Here is a 24,875-nt window from a genome sequence, read left to right as displayed (position 1 = left end):
TGACACACATACATTCTCAATCCGCACATGCAGGCCTCCGCACCCCCCCCATGTATCTTCCATCCACACCACTTAAAACAGGCATTGCCCACGCAGCATGCTCACAGTGTACTCACCTGTTTGTCTGGAGGACTGTACAGTTGCGTGTACTGAGGGAGGACCCCATCCACTAGTTTCTCCAACTCCTCCGAAGTGAAGGCAGGGGCCCTTTCCCCAGACACTGTAGCCATCGTCGCTTCCAGACACAGGTCACAGCAGCACTTGCAGTGTAGGTCCTCTCCTGTTGAAGGTCAGGTATCAAGTGAGTGAACAGATAGAAAATGGTGGTCACGTCCGCGGCGGTGCGTACCCGTCACTGCCGGCGTACATCGTCATTGGCTCCTGAGACCCATAAGGCCCAATGTTAGCCAATGCTGAATTGCGCTGCGGTCTTTGACCGCCCACCGCGGCGGTGTACAACGCCAGCACAGTTACCTCATTTCCCCTTGTCCCACCTTACAGGCCAGGCAGCCGCCATTTCAGGGGGCCACATCGGATGGATAAAAACTGCGTCACACTTATCTAGGCCGGGAATACAGACAGATACCAGCACATTGGTAATTACCAACGTTTCAGCAAATAACACATTGTGATACCTCAGTGTTGGATGACCCTCTGCTCGCTGTTCTCCTCCATAGGGCACGTCTGCTGGGGCAGGTGATGAGATGGTGGCATCCTCTGGTGTACAGACCCCTGGTGGACCTGTCGACAATGGAAGAGAGACACATCATAATCAAATACAGACTTGATCGTGCAACAATCCTGGAACTGTGTGCCTGGTTAGAGCCAGACCTGATTTCAGCTATCCGCCATCCCACAGGAATCACTCCTCTAGTGCAGGTTCTGTCTGTACTCCATTTCCTGGCCAGGGGGTCTTTTCAAACAACAGTGGCCATGGCATCAGGGATGTCCCAGCCAAAGTTCTCTAACGTGTTGTCCAGAGTGTTATCTGCCCTGCTGAAACACATGCGCAGCTACATCGTTTTCCCTCAGGTGGAGGATTTGCCCACAGTGAAAGGTGACTTCTATGCCCTGGGACATATCCCCAACATCATTGGTGACAATGATGGTACACATGTGGCATTTGTACCCCTCCCCCCCACAGGAATGAACAGGTGTACAGAAAGCGGAAAAGCTACCATTCGATGAATGTGCAGATGGTGTGTTTGGCAGACCAGTACATCTCCCATGTGAATGCCAAGTATCCTGGCTCAGTGCATGACGCTTACATTTTGAGGAATAGCAGCATCCATTATGTGATGGGGCAACTCCAGAGGCACCGTGTGTGGCTAATAGGTGAGGCCAAGGTCCCAACACAGTTGACAGTGGTGTCTGGGCATGGGGTTGTACCTAAGGGTTAGTGTGTGTCTAACAGTTGTCCCTCGATATTTGCAGGTGACTCTGGTTACCCCAACCTGTCATGGCTCCAGACCCCAGTGAGGAATCCCAGGACAAGGGCAGAGGAATGCTACAATGAGGCACATGGGTGAACTAGGAGGATTATAGAACGCACCTTCGGCCTCCTGAAGGGCAGATGCCGGTGCCTCCATGTGACAGGTGCCTTACTATACTACTCACCTAAGAAGGTGTGCCAGATAATTGTGGCCTGCTGCATGCTGCACAACCTGGCTCTGCAACACCAGGTGTCTATTCTGCAGGAGGATGAGACAGATGGTGGTCTTGTGGCAGCTGTGGAGCCTGTGGACAGTGAAGAAGAGGAGTCAGAAGAAGAAGATGTCGACAACCGAAACAACATCATCATGCAATTCTTCCAGTGAGACACAGGTAAGAAGATATAACTGCTTCCCACATCTCATACTATTGTTGGAGCTAGCATATGCCTGTCATTTTCACTCAGGTGGAGGGCTGTTCATCATCCAGGCTAGTGTCAGGGGCCCATTGGTGTGCCACTGTGTCCCTTCTCGTGTTGAGAAGGTCTGCCAGCACCCCTGCAATGGTGACCAGGGTGGTGTTGATGGACTTCAAGTCTCCCTGATCCCCAGGTAGTGTTCCTCCTGCAGCCGCTGGGTCTCCTGAAACTTGGCCAGTACTGTGCCCATGGTCTCCTGGGAATGGTGGTAAGCTCCCATGATGTTGGAGAGTGCCTCTTGGAGTGTCGGTTCCCTGGGCCTGTCCTCCCCCTGTTGCACAGCAGTCCTCCCAGCTTCCCTGTTATCCTGTGCCTCCCGAGGTCCCTGATGGGCCGGGCTGGTCATCTTGATCTAGGCGTGCAGAGCTGCTGCCGTCACTGTGGGCCTCTTCTATGGGGGGGCAGGATATGTCTGGCACCTCCTGTCCGGTGACGTTGGGTAGGGGTCCTGTTGGGGTGTAAATGCATAGTTATTGTATGTGTGTGTGCCATCTTGTGCAATGGTGAGTTACCCTCTACTCCTGTGCTTGCATTATTGGTTTGGCCCTTGTGTGATTGGTGATTTGGGGGCATGAGTGAGTCTCTCTACTGGACATGCTTTGGGGATGGGTGTCCATGCATTGGTGTTACATGCAGGGCTTGGTTTTGGGATGTGTGGGTTGTATTAGTGGCGTATCTGTGGGTTGTTGGGGTGATGGGTGTGAGGGTGAGGGTGGGAGTATGTGATGGCATGCAGGTGGGGTGGGTGGGATAAAGTAGTAAAGATTTGTATTACCTGAGTCCTGTCCTCCTTCTACTCCTGCAAGGCCCTCAGGATGCATGATCGCCAAGACTTGCTCCTCCCATGTTGTTAGTTGTGGGGGAGGAGGTGGGGGTCCACCGCCAGTCCTCTGTACAGCAATCTGGTGTCTGGATACCATGGAACGTACCTTCCCCCGTAGGTCGTTCCACCTCTTCCTGATGTCATCCTGTGTTCTTGGATGCTGTCCCACTGTGTTAACCCTGTAGCCAATTCTGCGCCATGGCTCTATCTTCCTTGCAATGGATGTCTGCTGCACCTGTGATCCGAATAGCTGTGGCTCTACCCGGACGATTTCCTCCACCATGACCCTGGGCTCCTCCTCTGGGGTGTCTTTGAGTTGCCATGATGTGGTGTGGGTGATGTGTGAGGTGGTGTCTGTTGTGATGTGTTAGGGGATGTGTTGGTGTGTGTTGTTTGAGGTGCGTGGATGTTGTATGAGTGATGGTGTAGTGTGTCTGTGGATGCTGGTGTTGTGTGTGTAGTCTCTCTCTCTGGCCTTCTTTCAAATTTCTGGTTGTAAGGGTTTGTGGGTGATGGGCATGTGTGCTTTATATTGGATTGGGTGGGTGTGGCATGTGTATGTGTATCAGGTGTGTGTATTTTGAATTGTCCAATGTGGTTGTGTTTTGTTAGTGTGTGTGTATTTTGATTTGTGGGTCGTGATACTGTGGGCGTATTCCTGTTGGCGTGATGGTGTAGGTTTTGGTATTGTAGGCGGTCTTCTGCACGGCGGAAAGCTGGTTTTACCACCAGGGTTGCAATGAGGGTCATAGTCTTTAACAGCCATTTCACTTTTTGGGCCATATCACCGGAGTCTCCTTTTCAGGTTGTTTGTTATTTTCGATTAATTTTGCAGAGACTTCCCTCTTCTTATCTAGTTCTGTAAAACTGTAGTCCAAGCAAGTACAATGGTCTGCTTCGACCACTGCTATTCTCTTTATCTTCAACTACATAAATGCTTACAAAACAGACTTTAGCTTAGGCTCTTGAGTAGTTTATGGACAACTGTTTACCCCTTATTTCAAATACTAAGGGGGTCATTCCGACCTTGGCGGGCGGCGGGCACCGCCCGCCAGGCGGTGACCGCCAAAAGACCGCACCCCGGTCAAATCACCGCGGCGGTCATTTTGACTTTCGCGCTGGGCTGGCGGGCGACCGCCAAAAGGTCACCCGCCCGCCCAGCGGGAAAGCCCCAGCAACGATGAAGCCGGCTCCGAATGGAGCCGGCGGAGTTGCTGGTGTGCGACGGGTGCAGTTGCACCCGTCGCGATTTTCAGTGTCTGCTTTGCAGACACTGAAAATCTCAATGGGGTGTTGTCAGGGGGCCCCACGACACCCGTTCCCACCATCCTGTGTCTGGCGGTGAAAACCGCCAGAAACAGGATGGCGGGAAGGGGGTCGGAATCCCCATGGCGGTGCTGCTTGCAGCGCCGCCGTGGAGGATTCCCTGGGGCAGGGGAAAACCGTCGGGAAACGGCCGGTTTCCCTTTTCTGAACGCGGCTTTACCGCCGCGGTCAGAATTGCCCCTGAAGCACCGCCAGCCTGTTGGCGGTGCTTCCTCCGTCCCCGGCGGTCCATGACCGCTAGGGTCGGAATGACCCCCTAAGTGTTTTTAAAAAAAAACACACACTTAAGCGTACTCAGAACAGTGCTGAGTGGCTGTTGCTGGGTATTCATCTACACTCTTCAATCTCAGGACATAGCTGCTCTCTCTACTGGCTTGCTGTTGCCGAACATGAAGTTATCAAGCCCTACAAACTAATGGCTCAATCCACATTCAAGAGCAAATTGTTGGCCATTATCCTAAGACACATCTCTAATCTAAATCCATAATTACAAAGCTCACATACACAGCCTATAATTTACCAGTCAGTAAAATAAACACTGGAATAATTTCCCTCCTAGTAACCAATCAGAAATCAACCTTCCATCCTCGGTAACAAAAAGAAAACTTGGCTATTCACCTTTCCTAAGTGACTGCTTTCAGCATTTATCCTCTAGCACCAGAGTAGCCTAGGTGGGTTAAAGTTGCACTATATAAAATTAAACATACATATAAACATTGTCCAGAGGACTGCATAGTACCAGTACTTTAGCTTGTGTCTTAGGTATGGCTAAATGTCTGTGAAACAGCTCCAGAGAGGTGGCAAACACAAGAATTATTTGACAGTACCCAGGGACATATCTAGAGTGCTGGCAAATAGCAGCTCTTCTTCAAATGCTGCAATTGGGTCGGATGGAATATGTGACTTGAAGCCAGCATGGCCTCCTTAAAATGAGGTGCTTCTTCATCACTATGGACTCCTGAAGCATGTAATAAGTGATATGAGTCTTCATGAGGCCCTGATCTAAGATTTATGCAAGTGTTCAAACTGCATCATACCTTAAAAAAAAAAAAAGAAAAAAAAAAAAAGAATGTAGGGACATTCAGCAAATGAGAAAGACCCAGAACGGAAGAAGTCGGCCTCTGTATGAGAAGTCCCAGGAAATAGGAACACAAATGGCGCCTAAGATGGGAATGCTAGATGCTAAGGAATGGAGTCAAAGAAGAAGCGGAAAAGTTGGCCACAAGGGTATATACTGTGCAAACGCTTTGTATCCACTTTGACAGACCACAGATGTGGTGGATATAAAATGTTTAATGTTTTGCACTCTCAAAGAAATCATTGCCAGTATTTGCCTTTACAAAGTAATACAATGAAGTTGAAAGGGTGGGACAGAAGAAGAAGAGGCTCAAGGATCCAAGTTTTTTAAGTGCCTGGATCTGCTGCTGAATGTCCACTCCAAGATTGGAAAAACTGAGCTTGCATCAGAGTGCCCTTGGAGACCTTCAATAATTTTCACTTTTTTAGATCTGTTGTGGGCCAAAGTGCTGGCTGAGGGAGAAAAGGCTCTCTGCTAGACAGATTTTCTTCTCTTGTGGAAAAGAAACAGAAAAAGGTTCCAGAGAGGTCTCATCTTTCCTAATGTGGCAACGATAATCTGCCTCTTGTGACATCTCCTTGCCATGCTGGGGTGTACTGCACTCCTATTCAGCAAGGCTTCATTTCTTAAGGTTTAGAATAGAAAGAAGACCCTTGTTCTTTTTGGGAATCAGATAGTAGAGGGAATACCAACCACTACCTACTTCTGATCGGGGCCGTAACTAGAAGAACATGTTTTGGGGCATGCCCCCATTTAATAATTAAAGAAAGGTAGAGTTTTGGTGGGTACATTTTGTTCAATCTCTGGAAAATTGAGAAAATGCTCCAATATGAGTGAGATTTCAAACCCTGCAAAACATTTTTGCTCTTCACTAATTTCAGAGTGTTTTTTCCTGAACATTTCCATTATTTTAAACAACATCAAAAGTGAATGTTACTTCAAACGAATTATACAAAGGCAGGGGTGGTCATGTTCTTCCCAAGATACTGTGAAATTAGTATAATAGAACTAACAAGGCAAATGTTTGGTAAAAAACCTACCTTGTACTGTCACCACACTGTCCACCTGTCTGGCCTAAGACAGAGATTTCAGAGACTGTATAAGGAACTGACGCACTCTTTATAAGCTGAACTCTTAGAAGTCTAAAAACAGATGTTTTTTGGTCCTATTACATTTTTTTTATTCTGTTCACCTTACAATAGGCATAAACTTCATTTTAACACATGACAAATACCACAAAGAATATTTCCTTTTCAGAGGGAGAGTGGGTTTCTTCTAGGAGTGCTCCCTTGTAAATTGCATAAATGGTGCAGAATCTCGAAAAAATATAGTAGCCAGACTGGAAGAGTTAGCAAGGATCAGGATTCTTTAACTACACCAATCACTTAGATAATATGAATCCTTAACGGGCATCTGAAGAAAAGGAGTGCAAATTCCAGGGCACGGACTAGACTTGTGCACAATGGATTTGGGCTGTGTAGTGGACATTGATAAAGTCTCACCTACCAACATTACATTATCCCTTCACAGGTCATTTTGTGCCACGAGTCATCAGATTTTTTGGTGGGGAATGGACGATAAGAAGCATTACATTTTGAGTTTTCATCTCATTCTGGCCTCTAAACCAAGCCCCTAGTCTCTAACATAATTATGTATTTATAAAATGCACATTCACCTTGAAGAGTTTATTGGTACTAAACAATAGCTCACCTATCATTATATAACTCAGTGGTTTATCGAGTGTGATTACCCCATCATATTGTATCTGAGTGCAATTCCTTCTGCACTTCCTGGTATTAGCCCTAACTTCTTGCTCTCATTTTACCTAGTAAAACAAGTGTCAATGGGAGTAATCTGATTATTCAACAGTAGGCTAACAATATATTAGGTCCCGAAAAAACAGTGGTAAATTATAGTACCCACACAGAATTCTGCCCTGTAACCATTTTCTGCCCCAGAAACCAGACAATAGGCCTACTTGTTTCTCACCAGCTTATTATTATGTAGATAGTAAGTACAGTAAAAATAAAATTTGTGAGGAACCCTAACAAGGTGGACAATTAAGCAGGTTCGGCAGACATCTACACTACAGCCATAATAATGTGGACTGGTGGGTTAATTTTAGCCATTCCAGATTTCAGCTTTTGTATTAGGTAATATGGCATCTAGCCCCACCTGCATCACTTGAACAAAAATGCTCTTAATAAACGCTGCAATAAAATCTAGACTTGGCCCCAACACAGAGGCATTTCCTCAGGGGCAGCCTTCTTTGTGCCTTGCCATCAGAACTAACCCCACATCAAGTGTGATCTAGTGTGCAAGCTGGAAATTCTGGAACTGGAAGGGATGTTTTTTAATCCAGGTCTCTGAATGTGACTAAAGTGTGTCAGCTTCGACAATTATTCATTTTTTGTTTGGTCCTCTTTATTTTTTGCAAGATTGGAAGAACTTAGAATAATGCTTACAGTTTGTATTAGTGTGTGATAAGAAAACTAGACTGCTACTCCAACACACACACACACACACACACACACACACACACACACACACACACATGGGATTATACATCTTTGAAGACTGCACCCAGTCTTTGGTTTGCTCTCCCACAATACTACATTTTGTTAAGTCAAGAGCCTGTGAACAAGTAAACTTTTATTGCAGTGTTATTGTCTCATCTTGTGCAAATATGTGGCCAGGTGTACTACATTTTTTTAAAGTCATCAACAGTCCAAATTGCCATTTCCCAACACAAAAATATTTTTTTTTACTATGTACTAAACCCATTTTAGGAGACTTTAACATTTGATTAACTCCTAATATGGGTTTGTGACTCCTTGTTGGTTTTGTAGTAGAAAGGACGTGTTGTGGCATCCCTTCCAAATACTAAAGTGGTATGAGATGCACCAATGTTTTAGATCCGAAATCCGGTTACAAAACATTAAAAACTTACTGACTTCCAAGGTGGGGTATTATCCCATTTGCAAAAGGAAAGGTTCCCAGTGAGAACCCTTCCCCTGTGAGAATAAAAAATAAAGGTTTGTTGGGAAGTAGGCAGTGGTGCAGGGGACCACTGAAAACTTTCAAACAAACCTTTCCCAAAATAAAAGTAAAAACAAAACAAAAAAACCCAGCCATGTTTCCTTTAAGGAAAACAGACTTAATTTATAAAGAAAATCTTCATTTAAAAAGCAGTTGGAGACATGGTGGCCTGTAGACTGTTGCATACCACCATCCCCATGATCATGGCCAATCAGACTGAGTCACAATTTGCAAACTACCTCAAAAATATTAATGAGGTAGCTCTAAATATGATTCATTACAATTTGGAATTAGTACATAGGTCAGGTCGAAAAAATCTTCACTGCTAGGAAAAACAATGGTCGCAAATTGCAATTTTATGTGGTCACTTTCATTCAGGCATGTTTAGGAATATTTGTTATGGCTAAAAGGGGAACAGTTCATAGACAACGGCTATCTAGACCACCGCTGTCACTGGATGACGAAGTCCCATAACACAGTAATGATTCTCAATCTCTGTCTTTGCTATTTACTCTTGATACCAGTTAACCATGCAAGAAAAAACAAATACGTGCTCCATGATCACACCATTTGTCAGCAAGCAGTTGAGAAATCCTCACTTGAAATCCAGCAAATGAAATTATCACTGTCCAACTTACTGATTCTCTAATGATGCTTTATAGATTTCACAGTGTCCATCTGAACCATTTTGATTACTTGAATAATAGTTCCGATTTTATGGAGTAGGTGAGTTCAGAACAGTGAGTGACCCGAGTCATGAGAAAGACGCCAAAGCTTTCCTTCTTAGTGAAGCTTCTCTGATTGCTCTGATGACTGAACATGGAAGATGAAGGGTTGCTACTCTTCCCTAGTTTTGACTCAGTCCTTATTTAGTGGCACACTAACTCTAAAACGTGGGTACACTTCTGGAGAGAACACCAAACAACCTCATTTTGCAAAGTGTATTGCAAATCAATTTCAGTCTGTGGGATCAAAAATCGGTCCATAGCATCGTAAGTCTTTGCTCTTACATTATACTTAGAACAAAAACAATGAATGTATTTGGTGCCTTGTATCAGCTAGACACTGGATAGACACCTCAATAACGGATGATCCTGCGGAAAAATGTACCATACCACTGAAAATGAAAGCAACCCAGTAAGTATGTGTTAGTGCAAATGTGTGGGCAAGAGCCAGCAGAAGTATGGGTGTTGTTGTGGGTGTGAGTGCAAGTTCCAAAGCAGGTATAATTTCAGGTACGTGAGGTTACTGGTGCAATGTCTTACTGCAAATCCAAGTGAAGCTACTGGTGTAAGTACCAGCATGAGTGGAGATGCAAATGAGATTAGTAGTGCAAGTGCCAATATAAGTGCTGCTGTCAGTGTGGTTGTGAGTGGGCTTACTAGTGCTACTGCAGATGTGAGTGGGGTGAGCAAAGTTACTGATGCAAGTTTGTCTATGGACTGGTGCACTTGCCAGTGAAGATGTGAGTGTAGGTGCCACTTTGATGATTGGATTTTCTGCTGGTTGAAGCACACTACAGTATATGCTGCATGTTGGACTAGGAGCACCTGCATCTGAAGTTTGAGCCACAAAATACTGCAAGGAACAGCTCCTTCAAGCTGCCCATGTTACACTTTTGGGAGCTTTGAAACCATACAGAAAGTTGATCCAGAACCGTAAAGCACACGTTCAACCAATCTGAGTGGTGACAAAAATAAGACAAACAACATAATAACTAACATTTATTGGTATCACTGATGCACATTTAGACTACTTTTCTTCACACTCTGTAGAACCACAAAATATTTGTGCAAACAGAATGCTGGACAGAACCATGAACAGACTATGAAACTTCTGCAAAGGATAACATTGCTCAGTATTTCACTATATAATCCGACCTTTTCTATTTTGTTCCTCAATTTAGTGAGAGACTATTCGCACTAGAGAGGCCTGGTTACAGTAGTGTTCCTTATGTAGTATAGTATCAAATAATCAAGGAGTCATTTGAATTTGCTTTTGGCTAAATATCCTGGGTAAATATTTACTGAATACTTCTTGCTGGACTGTTTCGTTCTTAATCTCACTCATCATCACACACCTGGAGAGTTTTGTCTTACACCTTATGGCCTGTACGAAACAAGCCGGCTTGGGAGTCCTGACTTGCCTTCCTGTAAAATGGAGGATGAAACAAAGTAAGACATTCTAGGGGCACTGGTGCTGCAGTGTATGTACAGGCTGGCTGGGGCATGCCTAACTCAGTGTCAAGCACGGTGCCCAGGACACTAATTGTTAGCAAGGAAAGAAGTCCTTTGTAGCCTCTTTATGCAACAAAATACTGTCAAACTTGAAATGCAGAAGGTCCCTCATGCTCTTGCATCCCTGTGCCTCTGCAGCACTATTAATAACTATGCATTTGGCCTGGTTGAGGTGTGCTGCAGAAACATAATCAGGCACTCTTATGTTATTGTAACTGCATTTTCGTGGTCCATAATGCTTTCACACATCCAAATAAGAAAATTAAATATAAGCAGCAAAAATTATGCATTTGACTGGTGGCTGGCTGAGTAGATAATTTAAGCTAGCAGGTCCAAACCACCTTTCCTCTTGCTGTCACCCCAACTCATTGTCTTGCTTGACTTGACTGCTGAACGTTCTTTCATCTTCAGTACAGTTTAGGCAAGCAGTGCGTAGCCGCAGACGGTTAGGATAGACTTTACTAAAGTTGTTTTTAATTATGAAAGCTCAAAGTTTGCTTTCAATTAGGGGGGGGCAGACCAAATTAAGGCCTGGCCAGGCTCCGTGAAGCCCCCCGTGGCTACAGCCCTGCTTCTGATATTGGAACCCTCCTCTATAGCTCTCTTGGTCAAGAGAGCTGGTATCTGCCACTAGGAGCAGAGACAGATGATCCTCTGCCAGCCATTCTTGAGTTGGAGGTATTAGGGGAGGAAAGGATTGAAAGGGTAGGGAGTAGCCCCTCCAAATGATCTGCAAGACCCATATGTCTGATGTAGTGGACTGCCAGTGGAGGAGATGATGCTGGATTCTCCCTCCAACTGGGCACCCACGGTCTTGCAGAACCAGGCTAGGAGGGCTTACAGGCTGCAGCTGTCGCGGGGTTATTGACATCTGGCTACCAGACCCACAGAGTCTGAATGCACCGCGTCCATGTCCTCGCACAGCTTTGGAAGCTTGCGCAGGATGGTGGGTGGCATAGGGCTGGCTCAGTGGCACTCCTCTTCCATAGGCTCGAAAGGGGTGAAAGGCAGACTAGGGGGAAGGTGTCATTGAGAGGCACGAGGACTTGGCCATAGCCCGCAAGTCCTTGAAGCGCTCCAACGACGAGTCTGCCTTCTCTCCAAAGAAACAAGTCTCGTCGAAGGGCATGCCCATGAGAGTGGCCTGGACATCTCCGAAAAGCCAGATGTTCTCAGCCAGGTGTGGCACCATAAGACTACCGTCAACTAATCGTATCCGAAAAAAAACCCTGTAGTCATATTTGTATTTTGACCACTGACTTCGTGCCACAACACTTTGCACTTGGCTTATCTGTCCACCGTCACATTAGTGATCACCAGTTATAGACACCATTTTGTATTCAGCTTAGCCTTAGCTTCACTGCCATGTTAAAGGTATGAGTAGTTTTCCGTACAAAACATGTTATGCAACGTATTTTCTATTTTACGTGTTCTTTTCTCATTTCTCACCGAAGAGCTAGGACATAACGTGGAGGAGCCAGTCAGTCAGCACGATAAGGATGTACTAGACTGATGTTTATGGTACAGCAGGGAACAGCTTAGGCTTGGCAAGTTCCAACCTGTTTCTTTCAAGCCTGACCTAAAAGAGCCAGCATTTTTAATACTTCTTGCGCAGTGGGAGGGAATTTTCCAGAAAGCTCATTCCTCATTTGTTTAAAATATATAAGAGACCCAGATCGACAGTGGGGGATCAGAGATCTCAATCAGGATTTTAGATGTCGAATGCCTGATATATATTTCCTGTGAGGGTGGAGTTCTCTCTTTCTCATCTCAGTCGAACGGGGTCATCGACTTGCTGGCAGGAGAAAGATGAAGCACCTGACAGGCCCAACGGTGATTCATTTTTATTAATTATTTGCTTCGTGTTGTGTATGAATATATATACATATAACAATATAAGTGTTTGTATCTTTGCATGTATATATTTGCTGTTTATAGATTGAAGATTCTTTGTACATGGCCTTACTTCATTGTTGCACGTTTTTAAAAGTACACCTTTGGCTATTCAAGCCTTCCTTCACGAGCCTTGTGAAAAGCTATAATAAATGTCTTCTTCAGATTAAGACGGGCATGTCCATGAGAGTGGCCTGGACATCTCCGAAAAGCCAGATGTTCTCAGCCAGGTGTGGCACCATAAGGCCACCGTTAACTAGTCATATCCGAAAAACCCCTATGTAGTGATATTTGTATTTTGACCACTGACTTCATGTTGCATATTTGTATTTTGACCACCGACTTCGTGTCACACCACTTTGCACTTGGCTTATCTGTCCACCGTCACATTAGTGATCAGCAGTTACAGACTCCATTTTGTATCCAGCTTAGCCTTAGCTTCACTGCCACGTTAAAGGTATGAGTAGTTTTCCGTAAAAAACATGTTATGCAACGTATTTTCTATTTTACGTGTTCTTTTCTCATTTCTCACTGAAGAGCTAGAACATAATGTGGAGGAGTCAGTCAGTCAGCATGATAAGGATGTACTAGACTGATGTTTATGGCACAGCAGGGAACAGCTTAGGCTTGGTCAGTTCCATCCTGTTTCTTTCATGCCTGACCTTAAAGAGACAGCATTTTTTAATACTTCTTGCGCAGCAGGAGAGGTTTTTCCAGAATGCTCATTCCTCATTTGTTTAAAATATAAAAGAGACCCAGATCGACAGTGGGGGATTCAGAGACCTCAATAAGGATTTTAGATGTCGAATGCCTGATATATATTTCCTGTGAGGGTGGAGTTCTCTCTTTCTCCTCTCAGTCGGACGGGGTCATCGACTTGCTGGCAGGAGAAAGATGAAGCACCTGACAGGCCCAACAGTGATGCATTTTTATTAATTATTTGCTTTGTGTTGTGTATGAATATATATACATATAAAAATATAAGTGTTTGTATCCTTGCATGTATATATTTTCTGTTTATAGATTGAAGATTCTTTGTACATGGCCTTACTTCATTGTTGCACATTTTAAAAGTACACTTTTGGCTATTCAAGCCTTCCTTCACGAGCCTTGTGAAAAGCTATAAATAAATGTCTTCTTCAGATTAAGAAGTGCATTCCAGAGACTCTTTTCAACTCCTTTCAGTGTGTGTATTTTGGCTCAGTCAAAAGTAAAGCAAAAGACCCTCCCGTCTTACTGCTTGGGAGAGGATGGCCCAGGCCTCCGGGACCTGGGGCAGCACTTGCACATAGGATATAGGAATAACGTCCCAAAAGGCATGGGGTGTTCACCAACTGTAATGCCAGGCTGGCGGAAGAAAACATCTTCTTCCCAAGTGTGTCCAGCCTCTTGGATTCCCTGTCCGGGGGTGCAGCAGGGAATGCGCCATGGGAAATTGAGGCTTTGACCACCAAGCTCTCAGGGGTGGGATGCTGGCTGAGGAAGTTAGGATCACCCAGGGCAATGTGATGTCGGTGGGCAATTGTCCTGTTCACAGGAGCTCGTGTGCTGGGCTTGGACCAAGTTCCCAGTAGGACATTGGTCAGTGCGTCATTAAAGGACAACAGGGGTTTGGATGAGAAAGCCCCAGGCTATAGCACTTCAGTCAAGAGATTAATCTTGACCACCACCGAGGGACGTTCGAGGTCAAGGACCTCTGCTGCCCTCTTCACCACCATTGTATAAGATGCTCCAGTCTCCAGAGCCACAGTGGATGGAGAGAGCAAGCCAGTATCTGGAGAGGTGTCCAGTTCACTGGCATCTCCTAGCTCCTCATACCAGTCCAAATTCTCACTAGGAGAGCGTTGATCGATAACTATCCAACTTCGAGTTATCAGGGAGAATGGTGCGGGCGCAATCGGAGGGTGCCTGGAGTGTTGGAGTCAGGATTGGTGCCAGAGAAGGTTGCGTTGGCACGACCATAACCAATCTGGATCGGATCCCTGTGGTGAAAATAATGATGTTTGACCAATGACTCTGTGTTTCACAACTGTGCATATTAGTTGTTCAGTGTTCACCAGTAGACATTACATTTTGTGTTCAGTTTAGCTGCCTAATGGCTTTATCGTGGTGTTAGACATTGCAGTTGAGACATTGTAGATGAGCTGTGTTTTTTCCACATGGTAAACCTAGCTTGTGTTTTTCGTATTTTCTTTCACCAAACACTAGCATGATAAGGAAGTGCATATTTTGTGTTTTTCTCCAGTGCAGACTTGGGAAAGACAGCCTTGAAAACTTGGCCAACTTTCAACGCTTGTTTTCTTCCAACTCTGACCTACAATAGCCAGCATGTTTTGACTATTAGAGGGAAGGGCCTTTCAGCAGGCTTTTTCATTAATCTATAAAAGGTGTCCCTGGCAGCAGCGAGGGAAATTTTCCGAGACTTCAGTCAGGAGTGGAAGTCAGCTGCCTGAACTGTCCCGAAAGGGTGGAAAATCTATTTCTCGCAGTTGAACAGGAGTCATCAACTTGTTGGCATGAGAAAGATGACGAGCAGTGATAGGCCCTACGGTGATGAATTTTGATTTTTTTTTTTGCTTTGACAGTTATGTTATAATATAATCACATATATTTGCTATGTACATTGCAATTGAGAATCACTTTGATATATTTTCCTTTCATTGCTGTGACTATTTTTAAATGTGTGCCTCCAACCTACTAATCTCCTCTCTCAGGAACCTCGTGGTGAAGTAATAATAAATGTCTTCTTTAAACTAAGATGTACATTCCAGAGATTGTTGTCAGCTCGGTCATTAGTAGAAGCAAAACATTTTGGCGTAGTCGATTGCAGGATTCGAAGGGGGAAAAATGTTTAACAAGTTAAAGGAGTGATTGTTTCACGTTGTGCCCTAAAGTGTCCTGAAGTGCATAGTTCTGTTATTCTGAAGTGTAAAGCAAAACAATCTATAAGATCCTATCAAATCAAAGCCGACGCCAGAGCAGTCGGCACAGAACCTCATGAGGTCTTCTCTGACCCTCCAGGGCCTGAAGGCACTCTGGAGGGTTCAGCCTACTCGAATATGCAGAACATGGCCTTGTTAAAATCTTCAATTTGAGCAGGGTTCACTCCGGCTCCCCACTGGAGGGAAGCACGGAGTTGGAGTTAGACCTGGCAAAGGCTTTGCTGAACCGTGCCTGGAACTGTGTTCCCCACTCATCATGTTGACTGACGAATGAGGTGATGTCGAAGTCCTTAAAGACTTATTTTTCTACTTGTGCCTCATCACCCGAGTGTACCAAGGACGTCGAGTGTGATGAAGAGCACCTGGAGCTCCTGGAGCAGTCCTGTGACCTACTTCTTGATCGGGACCGAGACCTCCTAGGAGTCGCATTATGGGGTGTTGACGGCCAGGTCGCAGGCAGCTTTAGGGACGGCTCCCGCGAAGCTTTTGGTGCCAATGTCCAGCAGTTTGAGCACGACTTCAAGTTGTGGTCATGTTCGAGACACCACAAGCACACAAAATGCAGGTGCGTACCCCACATGGCATGATCACCGGCGCCACACAGCTTAAACTTTACCTTTCTGGGTGACATTCTCGACACACTGAAAAATATTCAACAAAATGTTGAAAAAATCCTGTCAAAAAATCGACAGAGGGGTAACTCTTCTCTGGATCAGTGCTAACTGGTGTGGAAAGAAAAGAGCTGATGTCTGCGCGCCTGGGTGGCGCCTATATAGGTAACTGCAATGCCACCTCCAGTGCCAACGATGCCGACAACCCTGCAGAGAACCAAACAAAGCCACTCAACTGCGCACAGAGGCAAAAGTTTCTGGATCCAGTCTGTCACCTAGGACATTCAAAGGTAAGGAATCTGCAGCTACAGCTAGGAGTCTCTATCAGATTATCATTTTATGCAATTGCTACTCAGCAACGGAAAGTATAGAACATCCCCTTTCTCATTTCCATGAATTCTGGCTTGCTCCAAATGTTTCTCTGGGCATATGAATGTAAAACTCATACTATTACTTGAACTAGACTTGAAAATCATTTCAGCCACAAAAGCAGAGGTTATTTTACTTCCTGTTGCCCAACAAGCAATAATGCCTGTGTGAGGGAGCATATACCTTATTCTACAGTAGACAAGACAAACAGATGCGTTTATGAATAATTGAGGGTTGCTGAACTTACAGTATATTATTGAGTTTTCTACTTCTGCACAACAATTGCCACAGGCTTCAGGGAGTCACAGTAACATCAGGTGATTGACAGATACTGGTGCTCTGGAAGTTGATCATGATCACACATTTCTAGCTCCAGTGATCGCGTGATTAAACCCTGATACTTAATCTACTACAGAGCCAAGTAAAAAACGAATCAGTAAAACATGAGAACTTTATTATAGATACGTGACGGGTGATGATTCATCATAGTGAAACTGTAAATACACAAACAATAAATTCAATGTAAACCTGATTTGGGACTCATAAAAGAACATGACTTACCTCTTTACTCATTGCACTATTTCCTGCAATCTCCAAGCATTTGTTGTAAAACTCATAGCAGATGACAGGCTCTGGAAGTGCTTCCAAGAACAGCAACAAGGCTTCAGCGATAGAATGATTGCTGCCAGCTGAGTATAGTGTAATTAAAGAAACTTAATTGGTATATAAAAGTTAATATAAGGGTGACACACGCAGCCTTCTAATTATTTCCATTTCATTTACACACGCATCCATGAGTAGAAGACATTTCTAAAAAATAAAATGACAAGCCATTTGTAATAAAATGTCAGGATTCTAGCTTCTGAATTCATGTTTTATTCATAAATATAATACTTACAATAGGTGCCCGTTGACTGTAATTTTTCAAAACTATGTCAAGCTACAGCAACAGTGCAATGATCACAATCTGAATATCTGAAAGCCTTTGTTTTCCCTACCACAGTAAAAACCTTTCCCACGGGATGGCAAGTCGTACATTCTTATGGGTGCACCCCATAGACAGAGTTGATATTGGATCACTTGGATCTAATGAGATGAACCAAACTAAGTACCAGATCATAATGTATGGATAGCTTCTGGTTTTCTTTGGTGTGATAAATCCCAAATCTCTTGTGTTACAAATCTGTTTAGCCATTTAGAACAACAAATAGTTGGACTGGGAATGATCAAAGAGATGCCTCTGGTGCCCAGAAAGCACACACATCATTTCACCAGTAATTGCAGAACCTCCCCAGACACAAAATAATTATCTCTAGTAATAATCTGACAATACAGCACAAGCAGTACTAAGTCTCTTTTATGCATTCTAGTTAACAGACGTGACTTACCAAGTATTATATCTATCCCTAAACCTGGATGAACCACTTGTATAAATGTAAATAACAAAAGCTGCCACAGACCTGTTTACAAATCTATTTCTAGCTTCAAAATTCAACAAGGCATAAAAGAAATCAAGAGCACTGGGCTCCTATATTTTCTTCTATCACATCCATGATGTTGATCACACAGTTAAATAACATTTAATTGGTCCAGCATAAACGAGGTATGTTAAGAGAGTGAAATACTTTGATTTTCCAAGTATCATCTAGCAGAGCCAAGAAATGTCATGCTGCATTTCCAATCAAGTGCATCAATATTCTAACACAATGTGTGCATAGGAATTCAAAAGGAATGCACAGAATGTGCCAGGTTGTCAAAATATAGAATTTTCAGTCTAGGTCCTGGAGAGCCAAGCACTAATAACAATCCTTTGGTTACAGAAATCTCCGTCTGCAAATCAAGTGTGGACCAGGGTCCTCATAATTATACTTTCACTCATACTACTATTTACATGTGTCTCAGAACACCTACAAATAATCGAAATATGTTTTGATAAGGGTTTGTTTTATTTTGCGATAAGAGCTCATGCAGCCCTGAATGTACAAAGGAGAAATAATGAAGAGTTCTAAAAAACTGAGGTTCCCGTTTAAATTCAAGCTACTAATTTCCCCTCCCAGCATTATCTCACCTGACAAACCTTTCATACTATACTAGTCTCACCATTTCTCAATACCGTTTCACTCTTCTCAGCTCAAAAGTCCAAACAAAAGTCAAGTCAAACCAAGAATACTGGGAGATAATCACAAAGAGACCGCTCCATTCATCAATGCTCTGAAGTGATCCATCACTTGCTCAACAATGCATTACCCATACCACTTAGGGCGCTATCAGGAGTTTCACGGTCGGGCTGTCAAAGAACCACGGTGCAGGACAGAAAAGACCACCAACGCTGCTGCCAATAGACTGCTGTATTACAATGTAAACAGCCTGAACCGCTGGCCGTCAGGGCAATAGTTATCACGTCAGCACCGCAGCGGTCAAAAATGATGGCGGTTGGTACTCCGCCACCGCCACAAACCCTAGTGAACCTCCGACAATATTACAACGACACAGTGCCCGTGGCAAACTCCTAGTGGCGGTGAACAAATGGCTGCCGATCGTGGCGATCAACCAATGGCCGTCCTCAGCAGCGTGTAGTTAATGGCAGTTGACTGCGGCAGCATGCAGCTATGAAATCAGAAGAAAACTGCCCATTGGATAGTTAAAAAATAACACAGCTGACACATATTGGGCCAGTGGAAACACCTAAGCAGCACACTATGAAACACATCCAAAACTAGAGTGTGGTCTTTTGCCATCCCAACAGCAGCAAAGCTACAGACACACTGACACTGCACTTTTACACGTCATACATACGTGTAAATACAGTTACATATCAATCAACACACACTACACCTTCTACCCAGGTTTACCCTTGCACCATCCACTTCTCCCATACATCAGCACCATCCCCCTTTTGTTTTTACATAATGTCACAAACCAAAAAGCCCAGTTTTTCAGAAGATTAACTAAAAGTCATGGATCCTCAGAGTAGGGCCATAATTGTTTGGAGCACAAGTCCTCCATGGCAATCCTCTAACTAGGAAAATGGAAATGTGGCAACGGATAGCCGATGGGGTCAATGAGGTGGGCAACACTGTGCGCACAAAGGAGGATATTAGGAAGAGGTGGAATTACCTCAGGGCAAAGGTACGTTCACTGGCCAGCAGGCAACACATGGAGGCCCAGAGGACTGGTGGTGCTACCTACTTGTCCATTTGTGTGGACATGTGTCCCATCTGATGTGTGCACCATACACTTGTCTGTTTCCGTGACCTATGGTTTTCCTAGTGTGTAAACTTTCTGGTCTGTAAATTACACATTGATCACATAGACTAGTGTCTGAATGTAGTGTAATTTTCTCCTGGGGCTCCTAAGGCCATTATTCCTGTGGTAGTAAAAATTAGTTTATGCATACGTGAGTTGAGGTGTGACACAGTGTCAGTGGCTACCTGGTCCCCAATGATGTCCGTATGGGCATCCATCATGAGTTGGTCACAATGTGTATTATGCCTGTTTGTCAGATACATTACTGTTCATACACATTGGGTGGCAATCTCAGACTACGTGGGTGATGTATACTTCCTTCCCTTTCAGGGTATTTTTTAAAAATCTTTGTACCAAAATCCATATGCGTGTGACTGTGATGTCACAGCAGTACATATCATGTGGAAATTCTGAGTGCCTGACTGTGGTGTGTATGTGTTCTAAATATCCGAGGCACTCATGTAAATCAATGTATTAGTGTCCGTGTCTATTATGATAGGTCCAGTATTCTTCTTATCGTAAAAAATGTCCAAAAAACAATAGCCAACAGCTTTAGTCCAATCTTCTTATTGTTTAGAGATGTGCCCAACAGCAATAGCCAACACGTGTTTCGTCGTGCGAAAAATTGTCGCAATTACTTCCTCAGGGCTTTAAGAGCAACTTCATAATCCTAATACTCCAAGCAAATTCTATGAACTGAAACCGATCGCGGCATATAATCCAATAAAGGCTATCGTAATGCAAAAGTGACGAAGATATATGTACAAAAACTGGAGTTTTCCTCTCACTCCAAAGCGTGTACGCAACGGCTAGTTAGTCTGTATGTGTGTTGTGGCATGGGATTTGCTGTTGTGTGTCCTATTGTTGTAAACTGGCCACTCTCCCTGCTTCTGGGATGTGTACACATATGTCTTTGTACAGTGTGTTGCGATGCTCTGTGTGTTAATTGTGCAAAGGTTGCTGTTGTGTAAAGGTGCACATTGTATAACTGTATGTTATTTCAGCACAGGGCACATCCTTTGTATGTTTTGAATGGCAGTCCGTCTATTTACATAGAATTTGGCTGTTCTATGCAGGTATTTGTCTTACTGTCGATTGCGTCCATGACAGCGTCGATTTTGGTGTGCTTTCAACAGTAGGAGCAGTGGCATGACGTGCAGTAATGGCTCTGTCAGCACGGGATATGTGTAGGTGCCTATAGGTGAGTTTGTGTTTCCTACCTTTTCTGCCAGCTGATATGTGGTGGTTGAACCCCCACGGACATGCCAGCAGAAGGCATCATCGTAATATGTCCGGAAGGAAACTGTGGCGGATCACCCTCAAACAGGCACTTCTGCCATTGTTTGTACTGCCACATTCTAGCTCTTCCTTGTGGTAATGGCGGAACTGCAGAGGACAATCTCCCAGGCAAGTGTTGCCATCATGATATGGCGGCCTGATCATCATGACTGCAGGGGTGGGAACTCAGGCCTGGCCATTGCGGTCAGAGGTCTGCCAAACTCATATTCAGGCCCCAAGTCTCCAAGTTTTTCTGCAAAAGTCTGCGCTGAGCAAAATAAACACTCCCCCAGTCACACAACACTCCATTAGAGATAGACATTCCTCTCCCAGGTACACTAAAGAACTCTAAATCAAGAACAACATTTGATGGAATACACAAAGCATAGATGTCCATTAAACTTTTTTTTTTTTTTTAAACAGAGAAACAGACATAATGATTTCTATCTTTTCACTCCTAACCGCGGCACAGTGCCTCACGCTGCTCACAAATGCAGTAACTTTACAACAACCGGTAAAAAGGAAGGCTTGACACTGTGTGTTTCTTGCAGTGTAATCCAGTTTATTGGCAGAAGACTGTCAATGCATTTCGGCACCACCAGCGCCTTGGTCACAACATCGATTGCCAAAACTCCCAGTGCTATATGTTCACACCCCTCTTGTGCTCAATTGAATAAACATTAAAAAATGTACAGGCACAACCGAGAGACAGGCAGTGCCATCTTTGAACAGTGTTTGATCAATTGATCTCTTGTTTACCACATTCATTGACAATATACATCAAAGAACAGACTAACATAACCATATTCTGGCTGCGCTATTTTTAAACAATACTAAATGTATCTATCTTTCTATTACTTTAACTAATGTTTGTGTCACAGGCCACAATTTTAACTATCATCAAAACAATCATTGTCTCATGTTTTATATTACATTGCCTCACCAATAGCCTAATGCTGCTGCACTAATATCCTTCAAAATGTTTTCAAAATGTATAAGTCTCCTTATTTCACACTATTCAAATACAGCACAAACTATTCCATAATCAATCAAACAACACTATAATTACTGACATATCTCATTCCTTAGCATTGTGTCCCTGTGGGCACTGGTTCACATGATAGTTAATCCTCAATGTGTTGATAATTTCTTATTCAGTTTGACCTGTCGTGAAGTATACACACTGCGATAAAGGACTTATTTTCCAGCATTTCCTATCACAAAACCTGCCCATCAGTTCTGCCCCTGTGGAAACATACATACAACATTAAAATCACTTAAAATTTTGAAACAACCAAAAGAAAGCAGGTAGGTAGTTGTTATTCAGTTGAAATTGTCTCAAAGGCGCACATAGAGTTTTTTATCAGTATTCAAACCGAATGGTTAATTGGTATCCAACTCTAAAATGTTTCTAGATTACATCTGTCGCAACCTTTCTGTCCTTGCTCCCCCCCCCCCCCCCAAGTCCCTTAGGTACACTGTCAATCTCACTATATGATAACTTGGCGAAAACCCCTACATGTGTATTGTAGAAATGTCGAGCAACTGGAAAGAAGCCATCATTATTCCCAATTGCTCGTAAATTTTGGAGTATGCGCTCGAGGACTGGGAGGATTGTTCTCCCCACCTACTTCTTGTGGCATGGAGAGGTCAATATATATATTTTGCAAATTCCGTTTTACAGTTCAGGAATTTCTTTATTCTTATAGTTCTCCTAAAAGGTGTCTTAATTTCTAACAGATTATTTCCATTCTTACATGCTTTCACTTCTTACATTTTGTGAAACTGTGACACAGGTTTAAGACAGGTCCCCTTCTTATCAGTTATTTCACTCCTTACTATAAAATCTCTCATAGACCAAGGTCTCTTGAAAGTAACTTGGGGTATCAAAGTGATGTTACTACCTATTACTGGATCATTTCTTATCAGATGCCAATGCTTTCTAAAAGCTATCCTAAGCTCTAAATGTCTGTCATTATATGTTAAAAAGAATCTAACCAAATTAGATTCATCTTTCCCCTTCTTATTTTTCTCCTGGTCTACTCCAAAGAGAATTTCCTCCCTCTTCAACCTAGCAACTCTAGATCTTGCTAGGGATAAGATGTCATTCGTGTATCCTCTGGCTTTTAGTCTGGTTATCACTTCCTCTTGTGAAGTGTCAAATAGTACTGAGTGCTACAAATCCGTTTCGCTCTTAGCAGTTCCCTGAAAGGAATATTTTTTTTTAAAGCATCAGGATGGAAGCTTTGTGCATGTAACATACTGTTCCCTGCTCTGGGTTTCCTGAACACAGTGGTGACTAATCTAAATTGTTGCACCAATATACGAACATCAAGGAGTTTCAGCTCAATTTTACTCACATCAGTGGTGAAATGTAAATTCAACTCATTATCATTTATAGTCTCCACAAATTTATAGCTAGCTGATTTCTCACCACCTCTCCATAATACAAAGAAATCATCTATAAATCTCACTTACAGAAGGATTCTCTCTGTCCATTCCTACATCATACTGCCATGCTGAACCTGCTCTTCCCACCAGTCCATATGCAAGTTCGCATAGCTGGGGGTGAAGCAGGTTCCCATGGCAGTCCCTCTCTCGGTTATTGGAATAGTTCACCATTGAACATAAACATGTCTCAAGGCCTCTCCCGTCAAACGTCAACCTGTGATGTACCAGAAAGTACTGTAATCCTATTGTTCACCGACACAGTGCATTTTCAAGTTTAATATTTTGGCATGCTTGCATTTTTTCTTTTTAGCATTGTACCCATTCAAGCTCACAGGTTGCCTGTGACCAACTCAACAACTTGTACTTTGTGATAAAGTATCCTATGGTACTCCAGCTCTATGCCAGTTCTACAGACTCCACCCCCATACCCAGCTGTGGTTCCTCCATAATGGTAGAGGAGCGTCAACATCCCCCTCCCCCCAGAAAGCGTGAACGACAAAATTGTAATAAAATGATTTTATTACCATTTCATTTTTTACTCTGCAACACAAATCGATCATGTGGATGGGGCAGGGCCAACGGGTCATTGCTGCTGATTGGCAGCAGAGAGGGGTGGTGGCCAATTCAATTTAAAGTGTGGATATTGTTTTCGGTGTCTCTCTTGTAATGGCCATCCATATGTGCGCTTTAAACCTCTCCAACCTGAAATGTGTTAGACAGCTGAGAAGAGAGCAGACACAGCCCCCCCCCCCCCCATGTCTATAGGGGCACCAAGCCAGCTAGTTTCAACCAATCCTGGCATTTCTCTCATGTGGCTCAACATTATCAACAGCGTGAGAGCATCTACTGGATTGGTTAAGGCAGTGGTTGTGGGACCTCGCCCTCGGAGCCACAAGACTGGGGAACGCTGAGGATATGCTGCAGATAAAGGGTAAGTACTCATTTCATTATTCTTTATAAAACGTCAATTTACAGCATGACAGCAATATTTTATTTCTATATATTCATATGTATTTCATTTTGCATTCTTGTTAGCAATTTCCAGCATGTTTTCAGTGTTAGCTTATTACCCTTAAAGGGAAGAGGGTGTGGCGTAACAGCCCGATTGGACTACTTTGGAGCTGGGGGAACCAGGTTTGAGCCTCAGTGTTGCTTTATCCCGCCGTGCCTATAACACACACACCAATCCGTCACTATTCAGCCACAGACACACCAAAGGTCAGTGATAAACTGGCGGTATCCAAACCCACACCGTTACGCCAACAGAACAACACCCACCACATTATGACCCACGAATCACCACGGTGGACATTCAATGGCGGTAAACCATTGGCGGTACATACCGCTGTGCTCAAAATACACACACACACATACAAAACAACACTACAATCAATTTAAATAACACACCTGACACCCATACACACACCACACCCACATAACTATAAAACACCCACCCACATTAAACACAACCCTTTACGACTACAAACCATTGGCACAAGACAGACAAAACCAGAGCCACACTCCACCTACACCTATACACCACCCACGCACCCCACATAACACACCCCAACACATTACCCTACACACCCTCACCTACAAAACTCACGCAATACCCATGGCACCACAAACACACCCCAGATTCTCAGAGGAGGAGCAAAGGGTCATGGTGGAGG

General features: G+C 43.8%; 1 protein-coding gene across 3 annotated transcripts in view; it reads right to left on the bottom strand.

The window, feature by feature from the left end:
- The window catches only part of INPP5B (inositol polyphosphate-5-phosphatase B), a 738,051-nt gene that overhangs the window by 51,078 nt on the left and 662,098 nt on the right, over positions 1-24,875 (bottom strand). For all 3 annotated transcript variants that reach the window (XM_069223977.1, XM_069223978.1, XM_069223979.1), the window contains one exon: positions 16,789-16,916. In XM_069223977.1, the coding sequence (XP_069080078.1) occupies positions 16,789-16,916 (128 nt within the window). The remainder of the gene's footprint in view (positions 1-16,788; positions 16,917-24,875) is intronic.

The sequence above is a fragment of the Pleurodeles waltl genome, chromosome 3_1 (genome assembly GCF_031143425.1).
Source record: "Pleurodeles waltl isolate 20211129_DDA chromosome 3_1, aPleWal1.hap1.20221129, whole genome shotgun sequence".
NCBI classification, from domain to species: Eukaryota; Metazoa; Chordata; class Amphibia; order Caudata; family Salamandridae; genus Pleurodeles; species Pleurodeles waltl.
This window is presented reverse-complemented; position numbering and strand designations above follow the sequence as displayed.